The sequence below is a fragment of the Vidua macroura genome, chromosome 8 (assembly GCF_024509145.1).
Source record: "Vidua macroura isolate BioBank_ID:100142 chromosome 8, ASM2450914v1, whole genome shotgun sequence".
NCBI classification, from domain to species: Eukaryota; Metazoa; Chordata; class Aves; order Passeriformes; family Viduidae; genus Vidua; species Vidua macroura.
Window position 1 is genome coordinate 30272962 of NC_071578.1, and position 23429 is coordinate 30296390.

The window sequence follows — 23429 nt, forward strand, 5'->3', positions numbered from 1 at the left end:
AATCTGACTTTTCCTGTCTTCAAAAAAGTGCCATGTATGAAAGATTGCTCATGATAAATATATCACGGACAGCCCATTTATAATGCTTTAGCACCTATGACTTTTTTCTCCAAATCCTTGATTTAGCCTGTTTTAGTGTAACTGAAGGCTTGCAACATCTGCCAGCAAAAGAAATTTTTGTTAATGGCAGGTAACTACCAAGACTTCATTTCAAAATCTTTTTCAAATGCAGAACCCTGAGAATGACAAAATTAAACAAAAAATATGTAATAAATCAGAAGTGATCAATACAATTCAACTACAGACAATGCATAATGGAAATAAACAATAGCACTTGATTCTCACATATATGTCTGCTTAGTTCACAAGTGCTTAGTGCAAACAAAAAGAATAATTTCTGCAATGGAGGGGACAGAGACTGTGGATCTAACAGACTGAGGTGGGTTTAAGCCAGTGCCAAAAAGGGGAGGTAGAAGCATGGCCCTTTCAGCATCAGTGAGAGACCTAAGCAGCAACAGCTGCCTTGTTTGTATGTCAATAACCTAAATTCAGGGGGAATTGAAGGATATGCTTTCTTAGGAATACCAAAAAAGCCTTCTTCATTTGAAAAATACAGAACTTTTACCCTAAACTAGGAAAATACAGTGTCTGGTCCTAACTGCAACATTTTTACTTTGAGACATGAATTTCACCTGAAGCTCCAATGTCTCAGCTGTATGAGAATGGGAGGAACAGGAATGCACCAAGCCCTATGTATCCACACAGTCATGTAAATTACTGAAATACCTTTTACAGGAAAGGTCCCTCACATTTTGGGTGGGTTTTCCACACTGCTATTTGTAAGTTAGATATTGAGACTTCATACAACACATCATGGTATTCACTGTTAAGCACAGAAGAGACTGCTGGAATTCTGGGAAAGAAGAACACGAAGCTCATAAAATTCTAATTATGCTTTCCATAACTTATCTTACTCAAGTAAGCATGATGTGAGCAGTGCTTTAGTATTGCACAGCTGTCAAGTTATTAATGCACAGAAACAGCAGTGGAGATTTGAAGAGTGGGTGGCTTTCAAAATTAGCTGCTAAATGGATTTGACAGGTGTAAAGCCCAGCTGCTCCTCCTGCCATCACAAGAAAAACACTGAGCAGTATCTGGGGATGGAGGTCTTCTGGCAAAGCTTTCCTTCATCTGGACAGCCACTGTTGGGATGGAGGACAAGTACCATGCTGACATCTCTCTCTCTCTCTCACTGTACAGACTCTCAACAGGTATAGTTCAGAAGATAGGCTTTTTAAAATGTTTTTAACATATAGAGACAAATACTCTGTTTGTTTGTATATTTCTATACACACAATCTGTAAACACACACACATATATATAATATATAGATTTATATTATAAGTCAATTTATATAAACAGCAACAGACTGTATATATATATATATATATATATATATATACACTGTAAGACTGAGAGTGATGAGTCTGATGGAGATACACAGTCATCTTCCAAAGCTTAAGCTCTGGAAGCTTAATTTCCACAATACTGTATTGAAATAGCCACCTGCATCCACCAGCCTATATCCTGCTCACTGTGGTATCTCCAAAGTAGAGCTGATCTTTCTAATTCACTGAAAAAGTGCAGATAATCTAGACAGCTACAAAGCAATTTGCTTTCTTCAGCACAAGAGAAAATTTTGTTCTCATAAATGTTGTTAAAAAAAAAAAAAAAAAAGAAATCAAATACTTAAGACTTTCTAGAGAACCCAGCATACCTCATGGCTCTTCTACACAAAGAAGCTGTGCAGTAGGTCAACACTGAATCCAAAGTGTGAGCACAGTTCAGATACACCAACACGAACACCAGTCTAGCTGACTGGGCTAGCAGCAGGAGTATAACCATATCCCAAACCAGTCTAGGTTTCAGTTATAAATATCAATATGCAAGCAGTCACCCTGCACTGAGCTCCCTGCAGCTGTGGCTTCAAGTGCCAAGCTTGAATATGGAACCTCAGGATGTTTTATGTCCGTCTTTTACAGAAAGACATGTAAATCATCAGCAGCATTTCACTGCTATCTGACTTTGGAGCAGGGGCAAGAGACAGAGGCACACTCAACTGGGAGCATTACTGAGTTACAGCTAGAGGATGCTAAACAGTATCTAAGGTTTTTTAACTGGCACAACCCTTGGAGAACAGGGAGTCCTTTACTAGCAGGAAAGAACCTGAGGTACAAAGACATCCAGGATGCTGTGACATACTAAAGCAGATTTCTCTAGATGAGCTGCCAAAATGGCAACTCCCAAGCCAGTATGATCTACAAGAGTTGTGGTTACTGTTGAAGTCTAGAAAATACTCCATTTTGTTTGGAATTCTGTAACTTCTGTAAATGAAATTAACATTAAGAACTATTCTTAGCACAGCACTAAACTACAAAAAAAAATTTCATTTATTTTAAATATGTAAGTGTGCTTTTACAAAACTAAATCCTTTCACACAAAAAAAGCATCCCCATTGCTTACGAGTGCAAGTTTAACAAGAAAGGAAAAAGGAAGCCTGCCATTAGCCAACATCTTAAGAGAAAAAACTTTGGAACAACCAATGCAGTAGTATAAAGTGCACAGAAAGTACCAGGGCTACATAGAAAACAGCACTGCAGTGAGGCTTTTCACCCCATCACTCATTTCCAGAGTGGGAAGCCACAGGGCAACACCCATATTTCATAACAAAGCATCTGGGGAGGCAGATTCCAGTTTATTGCTCTTCTTTTGGGGCATGTCCCGGGAAGGTAATGGCCTCTCCCTAGAAGGTTGCATGGAGAGCAGAGACTCCCAGCAAGCAGTAGTTCAAAAGAAGCAGGTGCCAAAGTACACAGGCGGGATGTGGTACTCCTTGAGACGCTTATGTTCTGTGGGAATATTACAGTAATGTACTCTCCAACAAAGTCATCTTTGAACCATCTCCAAGTGCTGTTTCTGCATGTTACTGTCTTTCACAATGCAGCAAAAAATCGGGTCATTTATGCTCTGCTGAGTCAGTTACTTAAATTTTCTCTTCCCCAAGCTCTAAAGTTTTCCAAGAAGCTGACAGCTTCCAAGCATTTTCTCCTCTATTGCATATATCTTATCTTTACCCCATATTACCAAGGGATACAAGCACTAGACTTGTGATGCAGAGAAAGGAGTACCTGAAAAAACTGCTATTAGTTTTGACTGTTTTCCCTGAAAGCTACAACATTTCCTCCCCTCAAATTTGAAATATCCTCAAAGTTTTTGCTTATTTTTAGGACTCAGAAGACCGAGTCTTCTCTCTGCCTTACTTTCCATAGACACAGTAATCCTTTGTGAATTAATTTCTTTTTACTGCTGGAGTATTTTGAGTGTCCGCTGAGGATTTAATCATAGTATCTGGCAGTGTATACCTCTATTTTTCACTGTGCAGAGAGAGAACAGGCTGCAATGAAGTAACTGAATATGCACGGGGAACATCAGCAATATCTATAGAAGCTCCTGATTTTGACTGGGATCAATCTGAGCCATGGGATCAACATATAAAAGAGAAACTTACTCAGAAATGTTAAAATTAGATCATCAAGACAAAGAAGAAAACAAATCCTAGGCAGAGTGAAAAAGTGGTAGTGTGTCACAGTATAAACAGAAATGAACAAGGAACCTGTTCTACTTTCCATTATCATGGCAACGATAAAGAATTTTATTTGTCTCAAGAACATCTGGAATCCCTGTAGAAGCTTGCTGTACAAACTGTACACTTCCTTCTTTAATCATGGAACAAATGGCAATAAATTGGCACTTCAAAAATATTTGCTTCGTAATCTAGCACAATCAAGCCAGCTGAAGCAGAATGCAGTCAAGCAAAGGGATTCTGCAATTGACAGCTGGGACAGAGGAACACAGAGGGAGGAGAGGAATGGCTACATAAGGTCAGTGGACGAGTCTTCTCTTCCATGTATCCAGGAACACTTCACCTCACATACTTTACCACCAAGTGCCCTAACATGCAGTCAGCACATGAACATATTGGGCTCATTTACATCTAACCAGAACAAACACATCCACTGCCACAAAAACAAACCTCATCTCATTCTTCTGCTGAAGATGATCTCCTCATTAGCATGACAGTCAGACTGAAGGCCCACAGTCCCACAAGTGCCACTGGCCATTGTAAATCAGCTCCAGATTCTCACAATGGAAAAGGGTTCGTCATTGCCAGTGAAGATTCACTCTTTGTCCCTGTTTTTGCTCTAAGTCTGGCTAAAGCTCTATATTCTTGCAGAGCCCTGCACAGAGTCCCAGGAAAGACTGTTCTCAAGCCACTGGTTTAGCAATTATTTCACTTGATCCAAGAGACAGGCAGAGAGGCATGCTCCTTTTTTCACTGGGGGTGAGGGGGGGAGGTTGAGTTGTTCTTCCAGCCTCCCTACCTTAGGAGATATGCATATTCAGGATCTCCTCATGAAAATGTATTTTAGCTTTTATCTATATATTCCTCAGAAACACAGAATTGCAGGAGAACCAGTTCTTGCTGTATACCAGCCCTGAAACTGGGAGTGCTAGTTACTGCAGAACTTTGTATTAGTGGAGACCAAAGGGCAAATCTGTTGGTTTGACAAGGTGAGTACTGTAAAGCTAATGAAGTATTGTCTTCATATTCAGAGCAACAAACTACTATGTTTTTTTCTGATTTATTACATATGGATTCATACTGAATTCACAAGCAGCACTGGTTGGTTTACAGGTATAAAAAATGGCAACACACACTTCACAAAACAAGGCATACTCAGAGGGACACTCTGACTCATCATCATCCCAGGCACCCAGCTCTGCCCTGCCAGCTAAACGTACCATTCCCTACTCCTGTTTTTCATCACAGCATACTGAGCCAAACTGTTTCCTCCTTTGACATCTACCCTGCACAAGACCATCAGTTTCTTCCAAAAGGAAAAGGCTAAAATAAGATACTTTTCCTTTTCTGTTCTACAACATCCTCTTCCTTTCTTATTGCAGAAGTTTCTCATGTGTGTTCTCATTCAATGCATTCACATTTCTCTCTATCCAATTCCAATCCTTTTCATTCCAACCTCTTGTGTTCTCCTAGATCCTTTCCCTGAAAGTACAGACTTGCCATAACCTATCAACCTTAAACTCATTTAATCATAACTGCATTTTCTATTATTCTTCTTTCCATGCTTCTTAAAATGCCTGTCTAAAATGTCTTTCTTTCATTCCTATCTGTAGACCTTCAATAATAAATTTTTGGTTCAGCATATCATTCAGGTTCCCAAAACCCTCTTCCCAAACACAATTATTAAGAAAAAGACACTCACCCCACATCTTCCTGTGCCTAAAACATGTACAGTTGATGCTGTGAAAAAAAGTGAACTGCTATCTATGCTTCTACCATAGTGCCCCCTCTGCTAGTAAGTCTATGACCTTAAAACTTTTCCTGCACATTATTCTATTATTCTCTAAAATAGCTGCTTCTATCCTTTGTCATCTCATTTTCTCCCTCTATGCTTTATTTCTAGATATTTTAATGTGCAATTAGAGAGGCAGTAATTAAATTCAAACTGACAGCTCACAGAAGCATTCTCTTCAGTCCACATTAAACCCTTGGCTCCAGTATGTCACCCTGCCCACACACATACATCCATCTCCCATCTTGGCTGCTGAGGGGATTCTACCATATTCCTAAGACTTCAGACTGAATTATATCATGTGCATGATTTTATCACTGATCTCTAACATCATAGTACCCAAACTATTTCTATATAGGTAAATTAATTTACTGTCCCTAAAATACAACTATTCTTTATCTACCTACAAGTAAAAAAAAATTATTCAGCATGTCAATTGCTGTAAAATTATTTCTGAAAAATTCAAAACCCAATTCTGCCTCATTTTTGAAGTACTGGTGATTCCCCTAACCCATCACTCTCATCTTTTTCTATCTTTGTGACGTGCACCCCCCCCCTTATTTACCAACCCAAACTGATGTCTTCAATTTCAACAGCTTATCTTGGCTACATTTTGTAATCCCTTAATATGAGAAGGCACACCACTCATTTCCACTTACCTACACTTTTTTTCAGAATCCATACTACTTCATAACCTCAGGAAAATCAATGAGGAGCATCACATACTTGCATTTTCTCCTAGGCTAACACTTTGGCCAAGAAGCTTTCTCCTGCATTGAAATCTGTAAAGTGTCTCTATTACTTTAAGGTTAACAACAAGCACTGCTTACCAAACATCCTCTTCCCCAATATCCAGGCTACACATACCCTGACACTGCTTATCACTATTGCCATTTCATTAGGCTTCTTGGCAGTCTTTCCTTCTAGGATTGCAAACACCTCACATGCAGGGTGATTTCCAATTATACCAGCTAGGCAGCCAAGTCCTCCAGTGCTCCCAGGAAATCATCTCACAGGAAGAAAAAGCATTTGATTACAGCATGCACAACCTGAGGCACTACAGTTCCTCCCTCCTTCTCAGCCTTGCACAGTGGCAGAGGTATCCAGTCAAAGTCATCACAATGAAGCTTGTTACTGGCAATAGGGCTCCAGGTTCATTTACAGCCAACTCTTCACCTGAGGCAGGAACTTCACTTAAAAAAATACAATGTCATCATGAGGGAAACTGAATTCAGGTGGCAGTCTACCCCTCTCCTGTTACTGAGTTTCTAAACAAGGAGAAAGAGACAGTGCTTTCCATCTCCTCCCTTTCTCAGACTGACTATGGAGCCTAAAATCTTAAAGCATAGTTACACAAGGTCAATGGATGCTGTGCTTTCAGGAATAGCTACACCTCAAGCACTCAGGCATTTTAAAATAGCAACAACTTGCTTTCTAGAAATTTCATCTATAAAGTGGAGATTACATGGTATCACACAACTGAGTGATGAAAGCAGTCAGTAACTAAAGTACTCAGACACTAGACTGGTAACTACCCACAAAAAAAGCCTCAGAGCAATTGCAGACCTTGTCTTCTGATCAGGCTTGAATACCATACAGTAAATACAGGGTACATTAATCAAAGGAGAAGAGAAGGTGATAAGAACCATCTAAATAAACAAGTACTTTTCATTCACTCCACTGAAGGCAAAGATCCTAGAGAAATACCACATAAAATTTCCTAAAATATTGCTTTGCTGCATTTACGTTAGCATCCAAAATAAAGCTGAACCAAAAACGTTTTTTTTGTATGATTTTTTTTTCAATATTGTTCACATGCATGGGAATGTTTGAGACTTTTCCTTTAAAGGTTACATCAATATTCAGCTTTTTAAAAATATGTGTATTACCACATCCACACTTAGGATTTCACATAAAAGTGCAAATATTCCTACTGCTGTTTGACAAATAATTTTTTTACCACCTTTTTCATGTTTTCTTATTTTTAGTGAGTCTTGTTTTGGAAAATAAACAAAGAAAAAGCCCCCCCACAACCAAAACACACCACACAAACCTTCACAAAGCTCATCCACTCCAATGCACCACATGTTTTGATAATCTGGTGACAAAACCCAAAAGTTCTATGCCTGTTTGAGCACCCTCACTGTCCCCCATGCCATGGTGTGCTCAGAGCTGCTATTGATACACAGCAAAACCTTGGGAGGTCTCTGTGGAAGGACTCTGCTCTGACTACAGCTAATATCCTGTATCTGCACTTTCCCTCAAATATGTTTTTTCTGGAATGGATGACTACAGGGTTTGACTCAGGAAACAATTGCTAGAACATCTGTATGCAGGCCAAGTATAAATGCTGAGAATTTCTCATCCTTAACATCTGAAAACTGACCTGACAAGCTATTTGAGCCTCACTTCAGACTATATGATTTCAATTTTTTAACTGTAAAAGCAGAAGGAAGATATTTTGAAAATCTTCCTTCTCATGTCTATCAGTTGCCCCAAGAGTGCAAACATTATAAAAAATTAAGGAATTTATAAGATACAGATGGAAGAAAAAAAGTTTTTGCCTTTTGCTGGACTAGCACAAGTTTGCTATAAGTGTCTGCTAGGAGAAAGGTTCAACCAAAACACTTTCACACATTAGCAAATACATACTTTCAACTTGTGGACAGGATCAGCAGCCAGACTAGAATACTTTATAGAAATACACCCCCTCTAGACCCAAGAAGGATCTCTATCCTAGAGGGTGAGATTAAAAGCATGTAAAATAGCAGAGTACTTAGATACTAAGCTAAGTTTTTAACAGATTTTAAAATACCCATCTCAATCAAGGAGAGATGGGTGGCTTCAAAAAGCAAATAACATGGCTCCCTAAAACTAAAACTTCTTGCTCAAGGATATACTAACTTGCCTGTACAAGCAAATATATGACTCAGCCTGTACATCCAGAAAGTTAGCTTGCTTTTCTCAAGTACATTAGCACAAACAGACAAGCTGAGTCAAGTAGGAATATTAACTGAAGAGGAGTAAGTCAATCCAAAATCATCAATGACTTTTTGGACCAGACTGCTTCATGACCTTCAGCATGACTGTTCCCACCTCAGCTTCAAAAAAATTATCCCACAATAGCATTCCATCAGGTGCTCAGAGACAAGAATATGAAAGGAAACAGATACAGCAAAAGCCAGAGGAAAAAATTATCACCATCTAAATTCATTATGACTATAAATATTAAAAAAACCAAGAGTGGAGTTACAGATATTAAGCTTACTATCAAATATACCTAAGACTTCCCTTCATCATTTTCAAAAATTTGTTGGAGGCCCCTTTCACCCACCAGTCTGTGAGGAATCTTCCCCAACTGTATACAAAGCAAAACCATCCAATACAGCAGGTTCCCAAAATCTCACATCTATTGAGCTCTTCTGAAGACTTTGATAGCACTACTAGTTTCTTTGGAGAAAAAAAGACACATATGTTTATTGCTTTTTAGATTATCTCATCAGATATATCTAAAGGCATGTCACAAATGCACACAGCCTCCTAGCAGTTATCTCAACAGCTTTAAAAGCTTGGGCACCAATCCAGAAAGAATAGAGTCACAAGTATCACCTCATAAACCAAGCAAACAATTACCACTTACTTGATTCATCTTTTCTCATCTTTCTGAACTCTGACCTGAATTTCAGATACCTTCTTTGTGGAAGCTGAGGGTATCACAAGCTTAAGGGTTTATTTTTCACCTTAATTTCAATCCTCCCCAGAGCAGTAAGATGTGTTACCAGTAAATTTATATTTGTAAGAGGTTTGACTATGTAAAGTGACATTAATCCTATTGTGTCACTCAGAGACCACTTTTGCAGTGCTTTAAGTTGATTCAAAAGGAAGATGAGTGACTATTGTCACATCACTCCACCCTTCCAACACGCTTTACTAGATTTTTTTTGTCCTTTTCTTACCCTTCTTCCCCTCCATGCTCACCACTTCCCATCACCACAGGAGTAACCTAACAGTTTCTTAAGGACAGAATTAAAGAGAATTAAATGCTTTAGTAAATGCAATTGTTAAAGTATCTTACCAATGCAGGCCATTGAATTTGTTTGATCTTTGATCCCTGAGTCTGGCTTGGGTCCTTTCTTTTTGCCCAGACCAGCTGGTACTCCACCAAGAAGGCTGCAAAATCTTCATAAACTTTAACCCATTCTCGCTTTTCCCATTCAAGGTCATCAAATTCCACATATACCTGGGGAAATTTAAGAAAGGAAAGGACATACATTATTGCATATACACAGCACATGTTCATCTACACACACTTTTCTATGCATACACTAAAAATTTAATGCAAGGTCTTTTTTATTACCCATTTTAATGCTATGGCTTTGAAAGTAAACATTCAGTTCCTACACCACAGAAGACAGTTTTCTTGGCAGTGCATTTGTGATGAAGAGAAGAGACATTTACTAAAATATTACCACTAACATTGGGTGTCTTATATCATGAAGAAAAAGCATTACACTAAGTATGTCATAGTAGCATTCAAGTAATACATACAGCTATCTACATAATCACTAAGTTTTACAAATACTTCTCATTTTCAGTTCAAATACATGTCATGTAATACAAATCAACCAAAGAAATGGTTTTGAGGAAAAAAGAAGTCAATTGGAACAGCACCAGAAAGGACATCCTGAGCCTGCAGACCTTGCTACTAACAAGCAAGTCAAACACACAGGAGCTCACAGAAGCAGCTCAGTTTCCTCCTGCAATTCAGTTCAAAAAAAACAAAGAAACAATACCACCACATTTTGTCTCCAACTTGGTTAATGTGGAGCCAGTAACTATTGGATCTTGTGCCCTCCCCAGTACAGAACAGCTGTATCTTCTCCCCTCAGCTGCATTCACTAAACCACTATGTTAAATACACCAAACCTTTTTTCTCCTCTTGTGCAGGGCAGAGGGATCTCAAAGGTATCCAAAAGCTGTCTACATTACCAAACACAACTCTGCTAAACCCATTGCATTTCAAAATTACAGAATTTATTTTAAATTTTAAAATAAAGTAGTAAGTTGTTATCTTTTCTCAATTATGAGAAATTTCATAAGAAAAATCAGCTGGCAAAATACAAAAAATGCCACAGCTTGTTATACTAAGTGGAGAAGGAGGGAAGATGCTTTCCTACCCTTCTGAATTTCAGCCCTCAGCCACACCCAAGGCAATTTCCAAAACTGGAGTTTCTTCCTCTATCTGCTTCTGAGAACTAAAAATCACTGTCACAGAAATATTCTTCTCTTTTAACTCTGGTTAATTTTAGGCCTACAACATGCTTTCTTGTCTAGACTTTCTGTCTCACACTATCAAACGTGTACTACACAGTGTTCCTTCTCATCTTGTCCTTCTCCCTTCTGAGTACACAACTTACATTTCCACCAAGCCACTTCTCACTCCTGTACCAAGTTCATCATTCCAGTTTTCCCACACAGATACTTTTAACCTGTATTACTCCCACTTCATTCCCACATTTTCCTTTTCCCTCTTTAAAGCATCAAATCAAGAAAATCCTAGTCTCCACTGTTCATTACTACAGCAATCACCTCTTATTCTAACAAAGCAAGTAGAAAACAGCAGCAAAAACTCTTATCACTAAAAAACCCACTTCTTAATAATTTCATGTTTAGAGACTAATTCTAAAATATGTAATAAAGTTGCAGAATATTCATTTCTTAATCAAGAGAGTTAAGAGGAACACTTAACAGTAAACAGAGTAAACTTTAAAACACTGGCAGGAAAGTAGATCATATCCTGAATCATTCTAGCAGCATTCATTATCTTGTATTTGCAGCTATTATGAACCCTTCTGAAGAGCCATTTATTTGTAAATTTTGTCATTTGATCAATTGTAAAGACAACCTTCAGTGACAGTACAATTAAAAAGCATTCTCTAAAATTCACCTTCCTCCTGCAAATTTCACTCAAGTATTTCAGACTGGTCAAATAATTTTGTTTTAGTATCTGCAAAGACACTTCACCTGGGTAGTCTGTAGCAAGGTGTTAAGAGGTTAAGCACCAGACCTCACACAGCAGCAGATTTAAAAAAAATAGGAGGCAAGGGGAATCAAGTGAATAAATATTTTTGAAAAACACAGATAAGTCTAAAGTCGAGTTTAGCAGTTTAGAAACAGCCACACTAAAACTAAAACATACTGTATCTTCTGGACACTGGCCAAAACTTGTGGATAGCTGTGATACAATCTAGTGTTTGTGTGCAAGTTTTGCACCCCAAATAAACCAAAATGCGGTACAGTGACAGTGGGAGTTACTGCTGAGCTATCTGCAGAGTCTCCTGGCACCATATAATTAGATCTTCAAAGGAGCAGTTCCAAGAAAAGTGGAGAATGGAGCATGGCACAGAGCCAGTCTGCTATTGCTCAGGGCACCATATTCCCCCTCTAGTTCCATACACACAATACTTGGGAATCACTTCTGCCAGCTTCCACCACTTTCACGTTTCCATGCCAAGCCTATTAACTATCTGCTGGCTTTTTAAAGTTTATTTTTGAAAAGCAGAAGCAAGAGAGAAAATGAAGCACCCAGTCATTGCCCATTCTCTGTTTGGCTGGGAAATTAATTTTTCTAAGGCAACAGTAAAGCCTCTGAAGAATAGAGGCTTCCCCTTTCTCTGCACGCTGACCTCCCACACAGAGGCGAGCACTATCTCAAACAGCACAATTTATGAAAGGGAGTAAAAAGGGAAAAAGATGAGGAAAGGAAGCAATCCAGCAACCTACGCCAACAAAATAAAATATAGAGCCAAAGTTAGACCCTCTAAGGAGTGCAAAGCCTAAAAATATTGAATCTTCTTTGCTCCACTGACAGAATGCTATACAGCAAGAAACTTTATGACATTTGCCTCCCTAAGAATGAATGTTGATTTTGAGATTTTTCAGCCAAATTTTGCTTCCTTGCCTTGTCAGCTATTTGTGAATAGATATTAAATGTTTGTGTTCCCAGAGTAGCTGAAGTCTTCTCACCACGTATGCATTCTCTTGAATAAAAAGGAAAAATTCCCACTGGGATGATATTGTATTTATAATTGGCATTAATGTGCTAATTTTGTAACTCATTGCTATTTTCCAACAGGAAGCAGCATAAGCTTTAGCAAGCTTTTCCAAGTAAAGCAAGACAACAAATTTATTTCCAATGAAGTCAGCCAAGCAATTGCAACAAAATATTGTTATTTCAAAGCCCAAACACAACAACCATGGTGAAATTCTCTACATGCAGCACTGTGATTGAGAGTTTTCCAGTCACTTCTGCTCCAAATAAATATGCCTGACCAAATTCTGAAACCCTTTAGAATGAAAGCAATGCTGACTTCCAAAAAAATTGACTTAAAATGTTAAACAGCATAGTCCGTGCATCATCCACTTTCTTAAAATTACCTGAGTGCCTTGTTATCAAAGTTCTGTTTGCTGTCCTAAGGGAAGAGAGTACAGCTTCCACTTTATCACCTAATGATTGTTAGCAAACTATTTAATTCTAGGAAGAAAAAAACCCCAAGCAACCTCTCTGAAGATGATTTCAGTAGGGCCAAGAAAACACTACTTCTGTACAATATTAGTCTTTCTTCAACTCCAGTTTGGCTACTGACTTCAAGGTGAGCCTCAGAGTGCATCTCACTGGGTTTCACTCATAACACTTTAATATCAGAACAGATAGAATATTATGCCATGTTAAATTATTACACATATATACTTTATAAGCAATTTGTAAGTGTTGAGAACTCCAGACTCAGATACTAAAAATTATCTGTGCAATTCAAAAGTCTTAGTTATGCAACTTAAGATAGACCTAGACCTCTTAGCATGTAACCAAGATTCAAAAAGTAGCTGTCAATTTTCCAACCTTGTGATGTATGGTCAAGTGAATACACAAATGTAAACCTTGTATGTAATTTAACAGAAATTTACTTAAAAACACAGTGGCAATAAATAGAGTATTTTTCCAACAGGAGGCGTGTTTTGCTTTTACAATCAATCATCAAAGGAAAACAAAAATTTTCTATTTGACACCTCCAAGTTATACAGAGTAACTTAAAGAACCAGAAACTACATTACAAGATGTTATGGCAAAATTCAAAATACAAGTCCAAATTAATTCTTCCCTTTCCATATTCCCCCAATGTTAAGTGCAACCTGCAAATTTTCGTTCTGGGAAGTAAGCATTCTATGGGATGTTTAAGAAAGGCTTATTCTTGGCCCATTAACAAGGGTTCTGTGAGTTTCTTGTTTTTGAAAGAAAATCTACCTGCAGGCAAGAAAACCCAGGCAGCCAAGGGAGCAGGCAGCACATCCTGCTGCTGCCACAGAGGGGGAGGAAGGCAGCGAGTCCAGGGACAGCACACTGAATCACCTATGGCAGTGATGGGGGGTTTGAAATTGCCAGGAATGTTTCTGGAGTTCTGAACCTTGGAAAACTCTGATGCCTCGCTCAGCTCTGGTGTGCTTTCTCAGCATAGCACACAGTCGAAAATTAAAACAAACTACACTAGACTCTGGAAAACTTGTCCATCTCTTGATGGAGATGGATGTGATTGCCAAACATCTAGCTGGTATAAACTAAGGCTAGTTGTAAGAACATAGGGAATGCAGACAGTAAGGGTGCTTTTATAAAACTTCATCTTCCCATCCTGTTCCAAATATCCTTGACTTCTCAGGTTTTTACAAATTGTTTCTTTTATGGAGATGGCATTACCCAGCAGTCAAGTGTTTCTAAATATATCTTAACCTAATCAAATGCAATCAAAGCACAAGTTACTATAAAGCAAAATAGTTTAACACAGGAAAATTATTACTCTGGTAAGCAAGTGCTACCCATTTCCACATGGAAAAGTGGTCAAATAGCAACCAAAGGCAGCAGTCAGGATTTTTCTTTAATAAAGGGCTTCAATGTTGCTTTTTGTTACCAAAATTTCCTCAGTCTTTCACGTTAGCATTTCACAGCCACTCTACAACAAAAAGAGCTCATAAAAAGCATTTTGAAGTACATTGGCATTCCTCATATAGCCTAAAAGCAACTGAAACAACTGAAATAATAGCAATAGATTGGTCTTTAACTAGCAAGTATTTTAGTATTAAAAGATGGGGTTTACTGCCTCCATGTATTCTTAAAAATAAGCCAGCATTTTTACTGCAGATCAGATGTGTTCATACACTTATATTTGCAGTCAAGTACCTCATTTTGATAAAAAGTACTAAATGTATGGTGTATTTTTTAGCCAGGGTGAGTAGATACCCACAATACCACAGAAAGTCTCTAGAAGACCTGAAAATGTTCTTGACAAAACTGGTATTCCACAACTTAAGGAACATAACAGCTTGTCTCTAAAATGCAAGAGCCCTGCTTCTAACTCTCAATCACTAGGAAAAAAAGCTGTAGAATCAGATGTTTTACAGACATGAACATGAAGCTCCTTAAAACATGGGACAAATTAGTAGTGTGAGTTATTTTATGTTATTTCAGCTCTTAAAACATGAAATGGTTTGAACAAATATTTAAATCTGCACATCTGTTTTGATTATTTGTGGAGTTTGCAAGTAGTAACAAATTTAAGGGTGGAAGATTTAATTTCTATTAAATGAGAAGAGAAAGTCCTGCTACTTTCAGATGAGCTGTGGAAACCAAAGGGACAATTCCTCAAAGATTAAATCCTGTTTTGATATACCCTACTACCATGAAACAGCACACTGATAATTCTGAAGACTTAAATTCTCTGTTTATTCAAAAGAAAATGGAAGAGGTGTAGTTTAGCAGCAGCAGTCCTCAATCATAAGCTGGAAATTTGAAGGGTACAAAAAAAGCATGGCTCATTATCTGCAGAGTATTACATCTCTGTTGCTTCAGGATTCACAACTGCTTGGAAACCCCCTCTTTTCTTTTTTTTTTTTTTTCTTTTTTTTACAAAATGATTCTAGGTCTGTCCATCAGGAAAGCACCAAGACTTACTTCCTCCCACACATAACAGCATCCAGCTACAGCTCCTCTGAAATGCAAGGAGACAACCCCTCCAAAAACACTTTTCTCATTACTGAGGGAAGAATAAAAGCTGCAGCCTCAGGATCATCTACTCAAAATGTATAAAACTAGAGAGGAGCCTGTGTCATTGCTTGAGTCACACAGTGACAGACACACTCAAGCTGAGGCCAAGCCAAGCCTGCTCTCTCCACAGGCTCCTGAGTAAAGCAGAGGTACAGACTCACTGGAAGGCATCTCAAATATATGCCATGTGCAGAAGGGAACAGGGCCAGATGTAGCAAATCCATGCTCCAATAAACATGGATTTTCCAGGTAGCTTCCTTATATTAAGCCTTAAAACATAAATATCCTACAAATACAGAGAGGCCTCAAAAAAAACCCCAAATATTTCTTTCCAGAAAACAGTAGTCTCAAGGTACATTACAGGGTAAGAAATGATCAACATGTACAGTTTACGGTTAATTTTCAAACCTTAATTCTGCATTCTCCAAAATGCATGCTTGAACACTGACAATAAAGTAGTCTCTGCAGAAAAATGCAGCAAAAATATGGTTGCAAAACTGAAGAAAAATACCAGTACTATTGCAACAGCCTGCTGCAGTCTGTAGCTTGGATTGCTAAGCAACCAGCACCTCACATAGAGCACGAAGTAGAGATTGCAGAGAAGATGACAGAATAAAAAAGCATCCTACTTGCAGGCCCCAGTACCATCCTTGAAAATAAAGAAAACCATCTAACACAAGCATGTGACTTTCATTCCACAATTTAAAATGCACATTCTGAACAGAAAGATGAAGGGAGAAAATATGATCTCCAATGAAATGAAAGGGGGAAAAAATCCCATACTTCTCATGTGAGTTTTAAATTAATTTCTCAAAAAAAGACTTCCCTCTCCTCTGATAAAAAGATAATCTACAGGACGGCCAAGTTTTACTTTAAAAGCTACTTAAATCACTGTAAGTGTTTAAATTATTTGGCACACCTATTTTGCAAATCTTTTTCCAAATTCACAAACCAGAAATTTTATCATGACTCTACTGGACTTACAAAGAAACCAAAGTAAAGTAGCCCCATTTGAAAGATGTTTTACATTCCAGAAATTTACTGAATTACTTATCCCAAGTGAGAAATAGACGTGATTTACTATTTTAAGAAATCATAGCCTATTGAATTATAACTAGGTAAAGTATGCACATCACACAAAAATCTCCTGGCCCTCCAGGCTTGAAAAAGCCTTTCAAATTATTTTCACTATTACACAACACAGGAAACTTTTACTATACCTAAATTTCTAAATGATCATGTCTAAAAATGGTAGTTAAGAAGCACACATACTATAGAAAGCCCACACATTAAATTTAAAAATAGATTTTTGTTTTCAAATTAGATGTGATTTTTAATAAGGTAAACTAAAAGCCAATTTAAAAACTTTAATTAACAAGTCATCTAAAACACTAATCTCTGCTAATACTAACATTCGTAATATCACACTAAAAAAACCAACACTTGTCATTTAATAAGGAACCATTATTGCTAAGTTTCAATTTTTAAAAGATTATGCTGATTTTAAACTGTATATATCTGTCATTTGAAGATGTGGCTAAAACCAACAAAAAATAACTATCAGACTATTTAAAATACTAGATATTAATGGATTTAAGTCAATTTTTACAATGTAATGACTTACTAATGAAGACAAAGCTTGTCCACCAGGTCATCAGCAATCACCATGCACTATAGGAAGCTAAATTAAAGTGAATGGTGAAAGGAATAGGTCACCTCCTACTCAGAAGTCACCAAGTGCTATTGTTCCTCATCCCCAACCTGAGATAGAAACAAATCTGCCTCTCATGAGGCAAGAAACTTAACCAAACAACCTGGCTGTTCCTTTAGCTGGTAAGGTATGGCTGCAAAGCCACTCATGGGGAAACAGCTCAGCTTCAGTCCTCCTGAGAGTCTAAATTCACTAAGCTGGCACTTTGGAGATGATCAGGACCTGAGCAGGGAGTTACAGTTACTTGAGTTTTTCTGACGTCTCACCCCAGCTGAATAGCCCAAACCTGAAGCACTCCTAAAGGGAATCAAGAGAAGTGCTAAAAGCACAGGATTTTCTCTATTTCTACCAACACAATCCAATCAGCCATCTTCAACAGGTGAGGAGCCAAAACAGCCGTCCTTCCAAGGCTCAAAGACTGACCCTGACTAAGAACCTACAAGTACTTATCAGTATCTACCCAGACAGATTCAACCTGATTGATGTGTTGCTAGAACAAGTGGTGTCCTCCCAAATCTGCAGTGCAGACACTGATTCAACACTGTACTTTGGAACAGCAGATCTTTATTTGAAGTGAAACAGAAGAGACACTATAAAAGAAAAGCAAGGTTTTGAGATGAACTTTTGATATTCAAACTTTGGAATCCAAGCTAGGAAAGACCAAGTCCCTCTCAGCTGCTCTGCATGCCCACATCATTCTCCAGACAGCAAGCCAAACAAATCAGGAGTGGGCTCACAAACAACTTCCTTTCTGTCAGATAAAGCCAGAGATATCAAAAAGACACCAGCAAATCCTTAGCATAGTGACAAATCACAGCGGAAGCTGGCTGGTAGATTTTGTTTGTACTGGAGACATTTTCTCAAGGCCTAGCTCATATCAACAGCAAAAATTCCAGCAGACAGACTCACTCAATTCATTGCTTTCTTTGGTCATCTTACAGGAATCAAGAGAACTATGGAGGACTATTCCAAGAGTAACCAGGAAACCAAGAGAAAAATTGAGCAACCAAAGAGAGACATTATATTGACATTTTTATAAATTATTGTCAATTACAAAATGGTAATTTTCTGTATTTGGACAACAACACAGTACTTGCTCTTGTAGCCAAGACTGTTAACCTTAGGCAGCAAGCCAACCAAACAAATCTCAGCAAGCAGATGAGAAAATAGCAGTAATAGTAACAATAATCATAATCTTCTGAAGCAAGACAAAATGTTAGTGAAATATTTATCTACTTCATTGATCATCTGCTAAAATCTTTGGAGATCTTTTCCAGGCCTTTTTTCCATTATAAGAGGACTAGAATATTTGAGTAGGGAAGTTAGTGTACCATATCAATTACTTTAAAGCTTTATCTCTTATTGGAGAAGAACATGTTACAGTTTTATCAGTAATTTGCTGTCCTCTTTCCCCCAATTCACATGCTACCTATAACCACACTTCAAACTGTTCCTGGTTTCTCCTGGTCCTGACAAAACCACCTCTAAGCAGAACAATAAAGATGAACAGTTTCTAAGTTCTACCTAGCTAAGATTGAGATATTTGACTTTGACTGTTTTGTTCAAGTTCTAATTATTTTGAAATCTGAATTATTAAAGTCTTCTCTTGCAGTGTTGTGACTGCATTCAGTGCTATCTCACAAGTTGAATTACTGTTTTGTTGTTTAAGAGTCAACTTCATGTTACCACTCCAGCCTCTGAGTTTCAACTTCCTCTACAAGTCATCTTTCAATACTACATTTCTGTTTCCTTCACACTTGTCTAGTTCTTCACACTGGAAAGTCATCACTCACTCAAAAAGACTCCCATATAATTTTTCTGATGTAACTAAAAACTTGAACACGCTTGCTAACAAAAGATTCGTAAACAAAACTTATCCAGGTCTACTTCTTTCCTATAGGTTAAGTGCAGCATAAAACAGAAAAGAAAGATCTGTACTCAAGAGGTTGAACCTTCAAAGGATTGAATATATGGACATTTAAGGACTATATGATCTTCCTTTATGTTTCCATCTGACACCAAACTGCAAGGCTAGACTTTACAGAGAAGAACTGGGTCATTACAGTTCATAGTTCACCAGTGCATAAATCTCCACAAACTGGGATCAAAGTCAACTCTGAACTGAGATCTCCAACTATTACTAAAAGGCCAGAGGAGATTAAGAGCAGGACTGGTGGCACACGTGAGCAAACATAACATAGGAAACAGCCTGCCAAAGTTAAGCAACATTTTGGGAGCAGGAAAGGAAATGTAACCACTGCTTCCTGGGGTTTTGGACTGTCTTAATCCACATCCACAATCTCCTCTTTGCTGTAATGGCCACTCCTGAGTCACAGGTATCTCAATGTCTGAGCAAAAAAAAATAACACTTCTATAAATAATAGGTGAACTATACAGAAATACAGCAGCATGATAAGTAATTTAGGAAATCATCTTTTCCATTTCACAATCTTAATGAGATAGTTTACATCAGAATGAAGACATTAGCAATGTGGACAGTCTGGTCCCAAATTAATAAAGCACTTCTCTTTTGTCATTGTATTTCAAGCCTTTTAATAGTAATTTGCTTGTGTTTGGCTTTTTGATTTTAAAATAAATACTCAAGTCAAAAACTTCAGTCACTGATACTGATTTGGGAGGTTCTGCCCTCACTCCATAACAGCAAGCAAGTCTCAATGTCTGTGCTTCACACCCATCCTCTAGACCAAGGGTACAATCACTTCAGCCCAGTGTTGCCTCCTCTGACACAGATTTTTTGGGAACTGAGATGATTACATGACACTGAACATATTGCAGATTGAATGCCAGTGGGTTTTCAGGTGCAGCTGAGGTGTTACAAGACAAATCGTGCTGGATGATAGAACTACAAAGACAACCAGCTCCTCTGAACAATTCCCACTTTGTTGTTGCAGCTGCTAAGGCTACAGCACAGGAGGAATGGCTTCAAATAAACAGAATTACTGATGTGGAAAAGCTTCAGGAAAACAGGGGTGAAAAGTACTTAAAGTTACAGAAGTCACTCACGATATAGACATGAAAATTCTTTTTCAATGTGTTTGTCTACTAGTGTTTTTCAGAAGAGAGACTTTTGCTCTGTCATCTAACATCACTTTTTGTCCTTCAATAAAATTTCTCAAAAATGTGAGGTCATTTAACCTTTTATGTTTTGAGTATTAACTAACTTATTTCAGTACCACAATTGTCCAAACTACAGAGAAATGTTTGATTTTTAACTTAATTGCATGATTGTTTTAAAGCTTTCAGAATAACGTTTGTAAATTAGAAATTGTCCTAGAAATATCCAGTGTACTTCAACACAAAAAAGTGAAGGCAAGGAAATATTATGCATTTTCAGTTCTCCTAGTAATTCCTTTCAAAGATCTTTTCAAAGGCAGAACAATAGATCCATTGATAAGACCAACAGATCCCATAGACAACACAGTCAAACCCTTCATGCTTAAGGCCAGAAGTAAAGACATAAGAACAAAATATTGGCAATGAGTACACATCATAAGCTGCCTAATGAACCCAATTAATCACCTTAATTACTGCATTAGCCATCTCTGGGTAACTTAATACTGAAAAAGTCAGACACTCCGTGTCACAACAGTAAGGATAATATTTCTGAATAAACAGCATTTTAAAGAAGATTGTGATGATAAATTTTTTTTAAAGTTTGTTTATGCACAATGATTTTATTGACTGTAACTATAAGGGCTGTGACTGGGTTTAAAAAAAAAAGTCCTCCCTGCAATTGAAAATGCTGCAGAGAAGAGATTAAAAAACTATTAATTCAGAACTGTACATAATTTTCTCACCATCTGTTCAAGTTTCTGGAACAAAACAAGGTTTACTGTATGTCCAAGACAGCTTTAATGCTAGAAATTATTCACACAATAAATGTACCACAAAATGAGGACTGGTACTCTTTACTTCCTCTTTTCTCCCCTTTATTGCCCCACTATAATCTTGCTTATTTAAAATTAAGTTATAGTTTTTTTTGTATCCCCTGAATCAACCATTTCTATACACAAAGAAAGCAGGACAACTTCCCTCAAGTTTTCAGCTCCCATCTCTCTTCGCAAGTTTATTTTCTGAGGAGCTCCTTGAATTCCAGTAATCACTTACACTCAATCTTTAAAAAAAATGTACGAATGTAACCAAGTCCTTTATTGTAACAAATGTTAGCACAACTTTATCTATTCCAAGCTCTCTGAGTCAGAAAATATCTTGAAAACAAACAAAACCATCCCACAAACTGCAATTGATTGTGTACCTACAGTCACACAGAATACAAACAAGACTTTTGCAAAGACATCAGGAAATTAGATAGGGCCTTCATGACCTCCAGAGGTAACTGAAGCAACCCGAGCCTTCCTGCAGTGAAGAATTCGACAATTTTACTGTATTATGATAAATCAGTGCAAGAGAAGCCAGAGCATAGTCACATCACACTCATTCCCATTCCCCTAGGGAATGAGCAATAAAATTACTGTTCAAGTTAAGGGACTCGAGTGTTCCCTTCAGGAAAATGAGCACACTCGAAGATGGTATTTTCAACTACAGTCATCAGCTGCAGAACTATTTGTGGTAGCAGATAACTGCAGTTTTCACTGATAGTGATAAAGAAGTTCATCTGTTTTCAAAACATATCAGGGAATGACAACTGAGGTTTCTACCTTGCTTTACAAAACGCCTTCCGCTTCTCTCTATAAATTGTTTAAAATCTGGATGCTATTTCTGTCAGTCTCATTTCCTTGTGAATTGTATGCAAAATATACCTTCTGCTGCAATCAACTTACTGTGCATAAGAAAGGAACAATACTCACGTGAAAAAGTCCATTCAGCAATCAAGACAAAAATGCAAGACAGAGAGGTCTGTCTCCTGCAGTCAACAAAACATTAATACTGCAATAAATTAAAAGAATATGCAATAAATGCCTTTGAAAGTAATGTTCATTGCTGAATTCCTTACAGCTTTTTGGTTCAGTTATGTCACTGTGATACAAAACTCACATATAATTATGAAGAGTTTTAAGCACAGCCAAGACCTTCAATCTTGCAACTTTGATACACTTTGAGTAGACAACAGTTGCCAGCATTTCAGACAAGCACATATACCAGTATTTTTGTACAGTGCATCTATGAAAATTAACTGCATGGAGATGGCCAACGGGGAAAAGAAGCGAGGCTTTTCTCCCATGCATTTCACTTCCCTCAAAACCAGTAAGATCAAGAGCATTTACTCCCCAGTCATTGCATTAAAAAAAAAAAAAAATGGAATAACACAGCTAAAACCTATTTTCTTAAGCCTCCCTCTCAGGGTGGGAAGGAGATCACCACTGATGAACCAGACAAACAAATATTTCACCCACTCAGGGAATCAGTTCAGTTCTACCATCTCCCACTACCTCATGTTTAGATCAGGAAATGAAGGCTGAATAAACAAGACTCAGAAGCAACATTAAATGTGCTGCATATAAGCAAGGACAGCTTTGCTAGTTTTGCTTATAAAAAGGAATCAGAATATTAGTTATAGCCCAAAAAACTTCATCTGATTTGGTATATAGATTATTAGATAAAATGAGCTGCCAAGGAATTTTGGCAGAATTTCATGGGAATCATAAAATAAAGAGACATACCTGACAAGTTCCATAGCACTGAAAAAATTAAGTGTTCTTGAGCACTGAGAGAAAAGGGCAAAGATTTCCAGGCTTTGTAATGTATGTGTCTTCTCTTACCATCACATCCCTTCCCTCCTAATACTCGTGGAAAAAAAAAAAAAAAAAACACAACAACACAAAAAAACCCACAACATATTTTCACAGGATGCATTGGATACATTCTATCCAAGAGTCCACAATAGCAGGACTGGTTGTCAAAACTACCCCCTTGCTCTCAATACAGTCTATTTCCTTAACATGTTTTCTGCACCCAAAATGATAATAAAAACACTTACAAACTTCACCCAGTCAAAATCTTTTTAAAAGCACACATGTATATAGGATATCTAATGCCAAGACAAGATAGGTTCTCTTGCAATTATTTGATTTTTTAATTTACAACCAGAACTAGACAACTTAGTAATTGTATTGTTCTAATTTTAAGCCTCTAATCCTTTAAATAATTATTCTTTCCACATGCATCACACTGAAAAACAATTGTAGAGGTCTGAGGAAAGCCAGCACCT

At 37.6% G+C, this 23429-nt stretch overlaps 1 protein-coding gene across 2 annotated transcripts in view; it reads right to left on the reverse strand.

Moving 5' to 3' along the window:
- The window catches only part of JMJD1C (jumonji domain containing 1C), a 161468-nt gene that overhangs the window by 99484 nt on the left and 38555 nt on the right, over nt 1–23429 (reverse strand). For both annotated transcript variants that reach the window (XM_053983500.1, XM_053983499.1), the window contains exon 2: nt 9511–9675. In XM_053983500.1, the coding sequence (XP_053839475.1) occupies nt 9511–9675 (165 nt within the window). The remainder of the gene's footprint in view (nt 1–9510; nt 9676–23429) is intronic.